This window comes from Pantherophis guttatus, chromosome 4, assembly GCF_059756535.1.
Source record: "Pantherophis guttatus breed Tessera chromosome 4, ASM5975653v1, whole genome shotgun sequence".
In the NCBI taxonomy this organism is placed as follows: Eukaryota; Metazoa; Chordata; class Lepidosauria; order Squamata; family Colubridae; genus Pantherophis; species Pantherophis guttatus.
Window position 1 is genome coordinate 19235073 of NC_142066.1, and position 12515 is coordinate 19247587.

At 46.6% G+C, this 12515-nt stretch overlaps 1 protein-coding gene across 1 annotated transcript; it reads left to right on the top strand.

The window, feature by feature from the left end:
- The first annotated feature begins 351 nt into the window (after positions 1 to 351).
- On the top strand, positions 352 to 4667 carry LOC148113848 (vomeronasal type-2 receptor 26-like). Its single transcript, XM_087894462.1, has 2 exons — positions 352 to 376; positions 3760 to 4667. The coding sequence occupies exons 1-2, from the start codon at positions 373 to 375 to the stop codon at positions 4653 to 4655; spliced, it is 900 nt and encodes a 299-aa protein (XP_087750588.1). The 5' UTR covers positions 352 to 372; the 3' UTR covers positions 4656 to 4667.
- Positions 4668 to 12515: the final 7848 nt, after the last annotated feature.

Here is a 12515-nt window from a genome sequence, read left to right on the forward strand (position 1 = left end):
TTCTAATTTCTTCAGAATAGAATTTTGGAATAGTAATCTTGAGGATGGTAAGTCAATTAGTGTAATAGATGTGTGATAAGGAGCAAATGAGGGATTCAGTGTAGGAATTTAAACTAGAAAGAAATCTGGAGAACAGAATGCCAAGGTTTGGATTGGATAAGAAGAGTTTATGTATTTTTAACTGATGAAAAGAACAATCCTGAAATATAATTTTTCAGTTGAAAGACATCTAATTTTATTTATGAACAGACATTACCTCTTTCCATCTGTAACAAGAAATGTCCTCTTGGCCATAGCAAGATAAAAGTGGAAGGGAAATTATCTTGCTGCTATGACTGTAGACTCTGTCCAGAAGGGAAGATAGCTGATCAAATGGGTAAGCAAAGGAATATATTTTCTTTATCAATGACCTAATTTTTTAATCAGTATTATAGTGACTGAAAATCTTGAGCCACACTTCATATTGTACAGTTCAGCAATTGAATATTTGAACTGAATTTTCATAGCTCAGCCATATATTTGATGATAATCACTAATCAATTCATTCTAACTGGCTAAATTAGATTTCTTAGATTTGAATTTTGCCTTCTTAGGCTTCTTCGAATGTGTTCTAAATATTTTTCAGCAAACAATATTTTCCAGGTAAATTACAAAAACAAAAATAATCTTGCCACCAGTATCGGATGAATGAGCCAATTGTCTCCCCACATCCAACATTTTCAAGAAGAGCAGAGTCTTTCTAGTCTACTAAAATAATAAAAGAGTAAGGATGCCTAAGAATTCAGATGGATTCAGATTGAATTCTGATGTTGTCATTTGATGGGAGTTTGGAGGGTTAACCTCCAAACTCCCATCAAATGACAACATTTAATGCAGGAAATCTGGAGCATTCCCAGCCAGCTGACAATTGAAAGAGATAGAGAGAGATTGTTTCACAAATAACTAGGCCTCGTGACATTCCAGGCTTCAAGATAATACCCAGCAATTACAATTGTACCTGGAAACAACTGGAGCCACAATGGATCATTTAACTCAACTAAGCTATGAGGCATTCAAACCTACATATACTGTTTCATTGGGGACCAGTTACTGTTTCCAAATGGTCTTCAATGGAAGCCCCATATGAGGGCATTCCAGCAATCAGGTTGGGATATAATTAAAGCTAGAAAAGGTTGTAAAAATCAGGGTATGTTGAAATTTAAGGGCCTTTGCACAACTGTGGGTTGTGTGCCATTTACACCCTTTCCTGGACCAACAATCCCTACTCGTAGCCACTCATGCCCTAGTCACCTCCCATCTTAACTATTGCAATGTTGAAAAGCATCCAGAAGCTCCAACTGGTTCTAAATGCAGCGGCCCACATGGTTTTGTGCTAACCTTAGTGTGCACATGTTTCAGCTCTCCTATGGGAGATTGGTTGCTGATTTGCTTCTGGGTGCTGGTTATCACTTTTAAAGCTCTTCATGGCTTGGGACCAGGTTAACTGAGGGAGCGTCTCTTGCTGGTCACATCCACCTGACCCACTAGAGTGTAGTGGGTCCCATCCCCTAAGGAGATACAACTGATGGGATCCAGAAGGAGGGCCTTCTCTGTAGTCGCTCCCTCGCTCTGGAATATTACTCATACAGAAATTAGACTGGTTCCCACTCTGACACTAAGGCCCTGAAGATGTAGTTTTGCCGGTGGACCTGGGGAACCAGAGTGGGATAGAGCCCATTAGTTAGTTGATCTGAGTGTGTGTTGTCATTGAGGGGTGGTGATGGAGGGCTATTATTTTATTATTTTTTACTTTTACTTTTATTTTTTCTACATTGTGTTTTTATTATCTACAAGCTACCTAGAATCGCTGTGAGAGAATAGGAGACTATATAAACTATCTAGAATACATACATACATACATACATACATACATACATACATACATACATACTGCGCGGGGGATTATGGGAGCGACGGGGCGCTCCCATGTGACTCCTCTCCTGCGCGAGCTGCATTGGCTTCCGGTGGACTTCCGGGTGTGCTTCAAGGTGTTGGTGATCACCTTTAAAGCGCTCCATGGCTTAGGGCCAGGGTACTTACGGGACCGCCTTCTGCCACCAATAGCCTCCCACCGGCCGGTTCGCTCCCACAGAGAGGGCCTCCTCAGGGTGCCGTCGGCCAGACAATGCCGGCTGACGACCCCCAGGAGGAGAGCCTTCTCTGTGGTGGCACCTACCCTATGGAACAATCTACCCCCAGAGATACGAGTGATCTCCGACCTCCGGATTTTTCGTCGGGCCCTAAAAACTTATTTTTTTCAGCTAGCCGGTCTGTCCTGATTTTAGGGTTAGTTTTAAATTTTTAATATTTATTTTAATTGACAAGTTTTAAATTATGGGCCAAATTTATAAATTATTTTAACTTTATTTTTAACTGTGATGTTTGTATAGATGTTTTTTATCTGGCTGTTCACCGCCCTGAGTCCGAAAGGAGAAGGGCGGTATAGAAATTCGAATAAATGAAAAATGAAAATACATACATACATACATACATACATACATAATATACGACAATAGAAAAGAATATATGAGTCTTAGGTTTGTACTGTTGAGCTCCTGGTGCTTTTTGAGCTATGTTATTTGGACTGCAGATACTTCACTATAAAATAGGTAACATCTTCAGTGTTGAGTTTTCCCCGTGTCAATATACAGCTTGCCCTGACACTTTTAGTGTGGATATATATATTTTTCTGAGTATAATTTTTGATCTTATATTTGTCTAGTTTTAAACTTGGCTTATATGGGTATTGGCTGTTTCAGATAATGTGTTCTGTCCTTTTATTTCTTCGTTTATTTTTTAGGGTTTTTTTAATTACATCTATGGATAATTATTATGTCTATGTCTATTGTTTCCCCCTTATTATCCCTTTCTAATTATGGATAAATATGATTTCTCACTATATAACAAAGAACTAAGCTCAGAATGTAACTGGGACACCACTGTATCACATTGTTAATTGTACTATGAATTTTTAACAAAAAAAAAAACAAAACACACACACAAAAAACAGAACTGGTATGTAAATCATAGTATCATATGAGCCTCAGTGGCACAGTGGTTAGAGTGCAGTACCACAGGCTACTTCTGCTGGCTGCCTGCAATTTGGCAGTTCAAATCCCACCAGGCTCAAGGTTGACTTAGCCTTCCATCCTTCCGAGGTGGATAAAATGAGGACCCAAATTGTTGGGGGCAATATGCTGACTCTGTAAACCGCTTAGTGAGGGCTGTAAAGCATTGTAAAGCAGAATATTTATTTATTTATTTGTTTGTTTGTTTGTTTGTTTATTTATTGTTTATTTATTTATTGGTTCGATTTATATGCCGCCCTTCTCCGGAGACCCAGGGCGGCTTACAATGCATTAAGCAATAGCCTTCATACTTTTGTATATACCTGCTTAGTAGGGCTTTCGCCCCCCCTAAGCGGTGTTCTTTTTTATACAAAGTCAGCTTATTGCCCCCACAATCCGGGTCCTCATTTTACCTACCTTGAAAGGATGGAAGGCTGAGTCAACCTTGAGCCTGGTGAGATTTGAACTTGCAGTAATTGCAGGCAGCTGGTGTTACTTAACAGCACTTTAGACTGCTGTGCCACCAAGGGTCTTATATGAGTCTAAGTGCTATTGCTATTGCTATCTTAGTGCATCTTGTCTGTTACTGATAGTTGATGCTGAAAAAAATAATAATGTTCCTATGAATGTTTTTCTTTTTTGTTTCTTTTAGACTTAGATGATTGTTTCCCATGTCCAGAAGATCAATACCCAAACAAAGATCGGAATAGTTGTATTAGAAAAAGCATAACTTACTTGACTTATGAAGAGCCTTTGGGGATTTTTTTGGTTGGCATAGCAGTCTCCTTATCTTTCATCTCAGTTTTAGTACTGGGGATCTTCATTAAACATCAGGACACACCCATTGTCAAAGCCAACAACAGGAACCTCACCTACATTCTTCTCATTGCTCTCCTCATCTCCTTCCTTTGCACTTTTCTTTTCATTGGGCAACCAGACCAAGTGAAATGTCTCTTGCGACAAACTGTTTTTGGCATCATTTTCTCTATAGCTCTTTCTTGTATATTGGGGAAAACAACCATAGTGATTCTTGCTTTCATGGCCACCAAGCCTGGTTCCAAAATGAGGAAATGGGTGGGGAAAAGGATGGCTATCTCTATTGTCCTACCTTGCTCCCTTGTACAATTCAGCATTTGTGCAGTGTGGTTAGCAATTTTTCCCCCTTTCCCAGATTCTGACATGCACTCCATGACTGAAGAAATTGTCCTGCAATGTAATGAAGGTTCAACCACTATGTTTTATACTCTGCTTGGGTTTATGGGATTCTTGACTACAGTCAGCTTTACAGTGGCCTTCCTAGCTAGGCATTTACCTGACAGCTTTAATGAAGCAAAATTTATCATCTTCAGCATGTTGGTCTTTTGCAGTGTCTGGGTATCATTTGTTCCAATTTATCTGAGCACCAAAGGAAAATACATGGTGGCAGTGGAGATCTTCTCCATTTTGGCTTCAGCAGCTGGATTATTGGGTTGCATCTTTTCCCCAAAATGCTATATCATTATTCTGAGACCTGATCTAAATAAGAAGGGGCAACTAATAAAGAAATAAAACTTTGTTATATATACCATGCCTTTCGAATGCAGCCAGATTGCTTACATTCACCTTGGTTTTTTTGCAATTTAGTAGTTCCACATTCTTTCCTCCACCAGCAAATCAAACTGATATGCAAGGAAGTAACTCTGATAATCACTTCAAAGTTCTCTTCAAAACCTGGATAGTACCTGTTCATAATGTTAGATAATTATTCTGGGCCTCGTTCAGAGTAAAAGAGAATGCTTAAAACAATGGTGTGTGAGAATCAATTTTTAATCATTTAATGCACACTAATCTAAAAATGAAAGGCTTCATATTTTGCAGATTATGAGTTTCATAAAATGCCTTCTTCCCAAATATGATTGTCCACAATCATATTTTTAAATGTTTTAAATTTTAAATGTGGAAGAAAATCCAGATAAATATCCCCTGCGCAAGCCTGAAAATTTGACAGTCATTTTGCTGTTGCAGGAAAGGTGCTGGATTAGAACTTGGAAATCATGAATTCTAATCCTCCCTTAGGCTTTAGGTCTTAGCTAATATGTTGATGTGGGAAAGCATATGAAGAACAGTTGCAGCAACACGGCATGACTAGTCTAGTGAAAAGAAGGACTAGGGATGACATGATAGCAGTATTCCAGTAATTGAGGGCTGCCACAAAGAGGAGGGGTAAATTTATTTTCCAAAGCACCAGAAAGCAAGACAAGAAACAACAAATGGAAACTAATCTAGGAGAGAAGCAACCTGGAATTAAGGAGAAACTTCCTAGACAATTAACTAGAGGAACAGTTTGCTTTCAGAAGTTGTGGGTGCTTCATCGCTGGATTTTTTAAAGAAGAAACTAGACAATCACTTGTCTCAAATTATATACTGCCTCCTACTTGAGCAGGGGTATAGACTAGAAGATCTTCCTTCCAGATCTATAGTGATTGATTGACGTATATTGGAAGAAGGTAGTTTTGGAGAATTGCTTCTCACCTTGCTTGATGTAATTCACCTTATTCATGATGACAAGTGTCCCACCTTTGGCAGTTTGCTTAATTATGATATTATTTGATGAGAATATATTTACCAAATTTTATAGCCCTCCACACACAAACATCTTATGTCATGACACTTGGTATATAAAAGGATTAACTATATCACTATATAAGAACAGTAATCAATGTATTAGAATACTATGAGGTGCATTCAGAGAGGGAGGTAGCACTGGTGTTTCTGGATGCACAAAAAGCTTTTGATCATGTTAATTGGCAATTAATGATTCAGCAAATAAAAAATATGAAATTCGGGGAGAGATTTGAAAAAATGATAGCCTCCCTATATATGAAACAAAAAGCAAGTATATTAGTAAATGGAGAATCTACTAAATTTTTTGACATAAATAAGGGAGTATGGTAGGGATGTCCATTTTCACCTTTACTTTTTATTTTAATATTGGAAAATTTACTTATAAGAATTAGGTCAAATAAAAGAATAAAAGGACTAAATGTAAAACGAGAAGAATACAAGGTCCAAGCATTTGCAGACGATCTTGTATTCTTCATAGAGGAACCATTAAAACAGGATAAATTTTAATTATTATTATTTATTATTCGAATTTCTATACCGCCCTTCTCCTTTCGGACTCAGGGCGGTGAACAGCCAAAATAAAAACATTTATACATAAATACGATTAAAAATAGATTTAAAATAATTAAATTTGGCCCATAGTTTAAAATTTATCAATTTAAAATCCATATCAAAATTTAAAACCAACCATAAAATCATAAAATCAAGAGAGACCGGCTAACTGAAAGAGATGAGTTTTTAGGGCCCGACGAAAGGTCCGGAGGTCGGAGATCACTCGTATCTCTGGGGGTAGATTGTTCCAAAGGGTAGGTGCCACCACAGAGAAGGCTCTCCTCCTGGGGGTCGCCAGCCGGCATTGTCTAGCCGACGGCACCCTGAGGAGGCCCTCTCTGTGGGAGCGAACTGGCCGGTGGGAGGCAATTGGTGGCAGAAGGCGGTCCCGTAAGTACCCCGGCCCTAAGCCATGGAGCGCTTTAAAGGTGGTCACCAACACCTTGAAGCGCACCCGGAAGTCCACCGGAAGCCAATGCAGCTCGCACAGGAGAGGAGTCACATGGGAGCACCCAGTCGCTCCCATAATCCCCCGCGCGGCCGCATTCTGCACCAGTTGGAGCCTCCGGGTGCACCCCAAGGGGAGCCCCATGTAGAGAGCGTTACAATGGTCCAGACGAGAAGTGACGAGTGCTTGAGTGACTGTGCGTAGGGAGTCCCGATCCAGAAAGGGGCGCAACTGGCGTATCAGGCGAACCTGATAAAAAGCCCCCCTGGCCACGGCCGTCAGATGCCCTTCTAAGGACAGCCGTGCATCCAGGAGGACGCCCAAGTTGCAGGCCCTTTCCGTGGGGGCCAATGATTCACCCCCAATAACCAGCGATGGCGTCAGCTGGCTATACCGGGACGCCGGCAGCCACAGCCACTCGGTCTTGGAAGGGTTGAGTCGGAGCCTGTTTCTCCCCATCCAGACCCGCACGGCCTCCAGGCACTGGGACATCACTTCCAAGGCATCGTTGGGATGGTCTGGGGTGGAGATGTACAGCTGAGTATCATCAGCGTACTGATGGAACTCCACCCCAAAACGACGGATGATCTCACCCAGCGGCTTCACATAAATGTTGAACAGGAGGGGCGAGAGGACCGACCCTTGTGGCACCCCACAAACAAGGCGCCTCGGGGTCGACCGCTGCCCCCCTGTCAACACGGATTGCGACCGGTCGGAGAGATAGGAGGAGAACCACCGCAAAACGGTGCCCCCCACTCCCAGTCCCTCCAGCCGGCGCAACATGATACCATGGTCGATGGTATCAAAAGCCGCTGAGAGGTCTAACAAGTCCAGGATAGAGGAATAACCCCTATCCCGAGCCCTCCAGAGATCATCCACCAACGCGACCAATGCCGTTTCCGTGCTGTACCCAGGTCTGAAACCGGACTGGAGCGGATCCAAATAGACAGCTTCATCCAGGTACTGTGGAAGCTGTCGCGCCACCACACTCTCAACAACCTTCGCAATAAAGCGAAGGTTGGAGACTGGACGATAGTTAGCCAAAACAGCCGGATCCAGGGATGGCTTCTTGAGGAGAGGCCTCACCACCGCCTCTTTCAAGGCGGCCGGCAGGACACCCTCACTCAAAGAAGCGTTGATAATTCCCTGGAGCCAGCCTCGTGTAACCTCCCGGGAAGCCAGCACCAACCAGGAGGGACACGGGTCCAATAAACATGTGGTCGCGTTCAGCCGTCCCAAGATCCTGTCCACGTCCTCGGGAGCCACAGGATCGAACTCCTCCCAGATAACATTCTCAAGGCCTGCCTCAGTCATCTCGTCTGAACTAACCCAGTCAGTGGCCAAGTTTTCCCGAATCTGAGTTATTTTATCATCCAGATACTGTACAAAATCCTCAGCTCGGCCCTGCAAGGGGTCCTCCCGCGCTCCCAGATGGAGAAGGGAGCGGGTCACCCTGAACAGGGCGGCTGGGCGGTTATCTGATGACGCGATAAGAGCGGCAAAATAGCTAGATTTCGCCGCTTTTATCGCCACTAGGTAGGTCTTAATATGAGACCTTACCAGTGTCAAGTCAGATTCGGAACGACTGGCCCTCCAACCGCTCTCTAGGCGTCTTTTCCGGCGCTTCATCTCTCTCAGCTCCTCGGAGAACCAAGGAGCTAAGTGAGTTCGGTGCCGGGTCAGAGGCCGCAAAGGCACGACCCGGTCCAAAGCCCTGGCAGCCGCACTATCCCAGGCGGCCACCAGGTCATCAGCCGAGTCGTGAGCTAGAGTTTCAGGAAATGGCCCAAGCTCCATCTGGAACCTATCAGGATCCATCAGGCGCCTGGGGCGGAACCACCTGGTCGGCTCCGCCTCCCTGCGACGGGGTGTGGCGGTCAGAAAGTCAAGTCGAAGGAGCGAGTGGTCAGACCATGACAAGGGTTCAGTATCTATATCCCCTATATCAAGGCCACTCAACCACTGACCAGAGACAAAAACTAAGTCCAGAGTGTGTCCCCCCATGTGAGTAGGGCCGTGAATTACTTGGGTCAGGTCCATGGCCGTCATGGAAGCCATGAACTCCCGAGCTACCTCAGAAGTTTCACCAATGGATGGCAAGTTGAAATCCCCCATGACCAGAAGGTTATATGCATGCGGCTAAGAAGAGTTTGAGGGGTTTTTTAAGTGGATTTTTTAGTGAGTTTTTAACAAAAATTTTAAGGGGTTCGGGGGGGATTAGGGTGGGTTCTGGGGGAAATCCACCGGGTTCAAGACCAGCCTTAGCGAAGGGCTGCGACATTAGGGACGTAGAACCGGAGGTCGGGGAGGGGGTTGGAGTTCGATTTGAAGAGGGCTGTTCCATCAGCACAGTGAGTGGGAGGGGCAGATATGGCGGAAGCTGGGGACCACATCATGTGCGGGGAATGCGCACTCGCTATCTTAGAGCGATTGCGCATTCCGGTCCCCAATGCTTTTCTTGTTCCCCAGGTTGTCCAGATTCTCAGGGCCAGAGCCTCCGGCTGATGTTGTGCAACGCCAGGTCCGTTGTTAATAAAGCCCCCCTCATTCACGATCTTATTCAGGAGGGGGAGGCGGACCTGGCGGGTATTACGGAGACCTGGTTGGGCCAGGAGGGGGGAGTGCCCCTCGTGGATATATGCCCACCAGGCTTCCGTGCATTTCATCAGCCGAGGGCTCAGGGCAGGGGCGGGGGGGTGGCGGTTATTATAAAGGAAGGTCTGGATCCAAGGGAGACCACTGTTCCACAGATAGCCGGATGTGAGTCCCTCTTTGTGAAGTGGGGTCGTGGAGTACAGATGGGCCTGTTGGTCACGTACCTGGCTCCCTGCCACGTGGCAACGGCCCTGCCCGAGCTCCTTAACGTTATAGCCGAGGTGGCGGTGGGCACCCCCAGAATTGCCATCATGGGGGATTTCAACCTGCCATCTATCGGTGAAACGTCTGAGGTGGCTCGAGAGTTCATGGCTTCCATGACGGCCATGGACCTTACTCAGTTAATTCATGACCCCACTCACACAGGAGGACACACTCTGGACCTAGTTTTTGTCTCTGGTCAGTGGTTGAGTGGCCTTGATATAGGGGATATAGCCATCGAACCCTTGTCATGGTCTGACCACTCGCTCCTTCGACTGGACTTTCTAACCGCTGCACCCTGCCGCAGGGAGGCGGGACCGACCAGGTGGTTCCGCCCCAGGCGCCTGATGGACCCTGATAGGTTCCAGATGGAGCTTGGGCCATTTCCTGAGATTCTGGCTCATGACTCGGCTGAAGACCTGGTGGCCGCCTGGGATAGTGCGGCTGCCGGGGCCTTGGACCGAGTCGTGCCTTTGCGGCCTCTGACCCGGCACCGAACTCACCTAGCTCCTTGGTTCTCCGAGGAGCTTAGGGAGATGAAGCGCCGGAAAAGACGCCTGGAGAGTAGTTGGAGGACCAGCCGCTCCGAACCTGACCGAACACTGGTGAGGTCTCATATTAAGACCTACCTAGTGGCGATAAAAGCGGCGAAAACTAGCTATTTTGCCGCTCTTATCGCGTCATCAGATAATCGCCCGGCCGCCCTGTTTAGGGTGACCCGCTCCCTCCTCCATCTGGAAGTGCGGGATGACCCCTTGCAGGGTCGAGCTGAGGATTTTGTGCAGTATCTGTATGACAAAATCGCTCAGATTCGGGAAGGGCTGGCCTCTGACTGGGTATGTCCAGACGGGATGACTGAGGCAGGTCTTGAGAGTGTTATCTGGGGGGAGTTTGATCCTGTGGCTCCCGAGGACATGGACAGGGTCCTGGGACGGCTGAACGCGACCACATGTTTATTGGACCCGTGTCCCTCCTGGTTGGTACTGGCTTCCCGGGAGGTGACACGAGGCTGGCTCCAGAAGATTGTTAACGCTTCTTTGAGTGAGGGGGTCCTGCCGGCCGCTTTGAAAGAAGCGGTGGTGAGGCCCCTCCTCAAGAAGCCTTCTCTGGATCCGGCTGTTTTGGCTAACTATCGTCCAGTCTCCAACCTTCGCTTCATTGCGAAGGTTGTTGAGAGTGTGGTGGCGCAACAGCTTCCCCGGTACCTGGATGAAGCTGTCTATCTAGACCCGCTCCAGTCCGGCTTCCGGCCTGGGCACAGCACGGAAACGGCATTGGTCGCATTGGTGGATGATCTCTGGAGGGCCCGGGATAGGGGTTGCTTCTCTATCCTGGTCCTGTTAGACCTCTCAGCGGCTTTTGATACCATCGACCATGGTATCATGTTGCACCGGTTGGCGGGGTTGGGGGTGGGAGGCACCGTTTTGCGGTGGTTCTCCTCCTACCTCTCTGACCGGTCGCAATCTGTGTTGACAGGGGGGCAGCGGTCGACCCCGAGGCACCTTGCTTGTGGGGTGCCACAAGGGTCGGTCCTCTCGCCCCTCCTGTTCAACATTTATGTAAAGCCGCTGGGTGAGATCATCCGTGGCTTCGGGGTGGAGTTCCATCAGTACGCTGATGACACCCAGCTGTACATCTCCACCCCAGGCCACCCCAATGATGCCCTTAAAGTGATGTCCCAGTGCCTGGAGGCCGTGCGGGCCTGGATGGGGAGAAACAGGCTCCAACTCAACCCCTCCAAGACCGAGTGGCTGTGGCTTCCGGCGTCCCGATATAGCCAGCTGACGCCATCGCTGGCTATTGGAGGCGAATCACTCGCCCCCACGGAGAGGGCTCGTAACTTGGGCGTCCTCCTGGACGCACGGCTGTCGTTAGAAGATCATTTGGCGGCCGTGGCCAGGGGGGCTTTTTATCAGGTTCGCCTGATACGCCAGTTGCGCCCCTTTCTAGATCGGGACTCCCTACGCACAGTCACTCAGGCACTCGTCACTTCCCGCCTGGACTACTGCAATGCTCTCTACATGGGGCTCCCCCTGGGGTGCACCCGGAGGCTCCAGCTGGTCCAGAATGCGGCCGCGCGGGGGATTTTGGGGGCGACGAGGCGCTCCCACGTGACACCTCTCCTGCGCGAGCTGCACTGGCTTCCGGTGGTCTTCCGGGTGCGCTTCAAGGTGTTGGTGACCACCTTTAAAGCGCTCCATGGCTTAGGGCCGGGGTACTTACGAGACCGCCTTCTGCCACCAATAGCCTCCCACCGGCCAGTACGCTCCCACAGAGTGGGCCTCCTCAGGGTGCCGTCCGCCAGACAATGTCGGCTGGCGACCCCCAGGGGGAGAGCCTTCTCTGTGGCGGCGCCCGCCCTCTGGAACAACCTCCCCCCAGAGCTACGTACAATAACAGACCTCCAGATTTTTCGTCGGGCCCTGAAAACCCATTTATTCCAACTAGCTGGGCTGGCTTGAGTCAAATTTTAAATGGATTTTAAATTGGAATGTTTTAATTACGGCCAAAATTATTTAATTATTTTAAACAGTTTTTAGACTTTGTATGTTTGTATGTATGTCTTGTTTTTACTTTGGCTGTTCACCGCCCTGAGTCCTACATTGGAGAAGGGCGGTATAGAAATTTAAACAAATAAATAAATAAATAATTATATCATGACAAAATCAGTAGTTTATAGAGAGAATCAGTATAAAATGTGGTATAGATGGTATCTGGCACATTCGAGATTAGCGAAGATATATCCAAATTTAAGCCCAACTTGTTGGAAATGCAAACAGGCACAGGGCACATTCTTTCATGTCTGGTGGCTTTGCCCAAAAATTAGGAAATACTGGCAAAAAATAAAAACTTGGCTAAATAATAAATAGATAAATAAATAAATAGATAGATAGATAGATAGATAGATAGATAGATAGATAGATAGATAGATAAATAAATAAATAAAT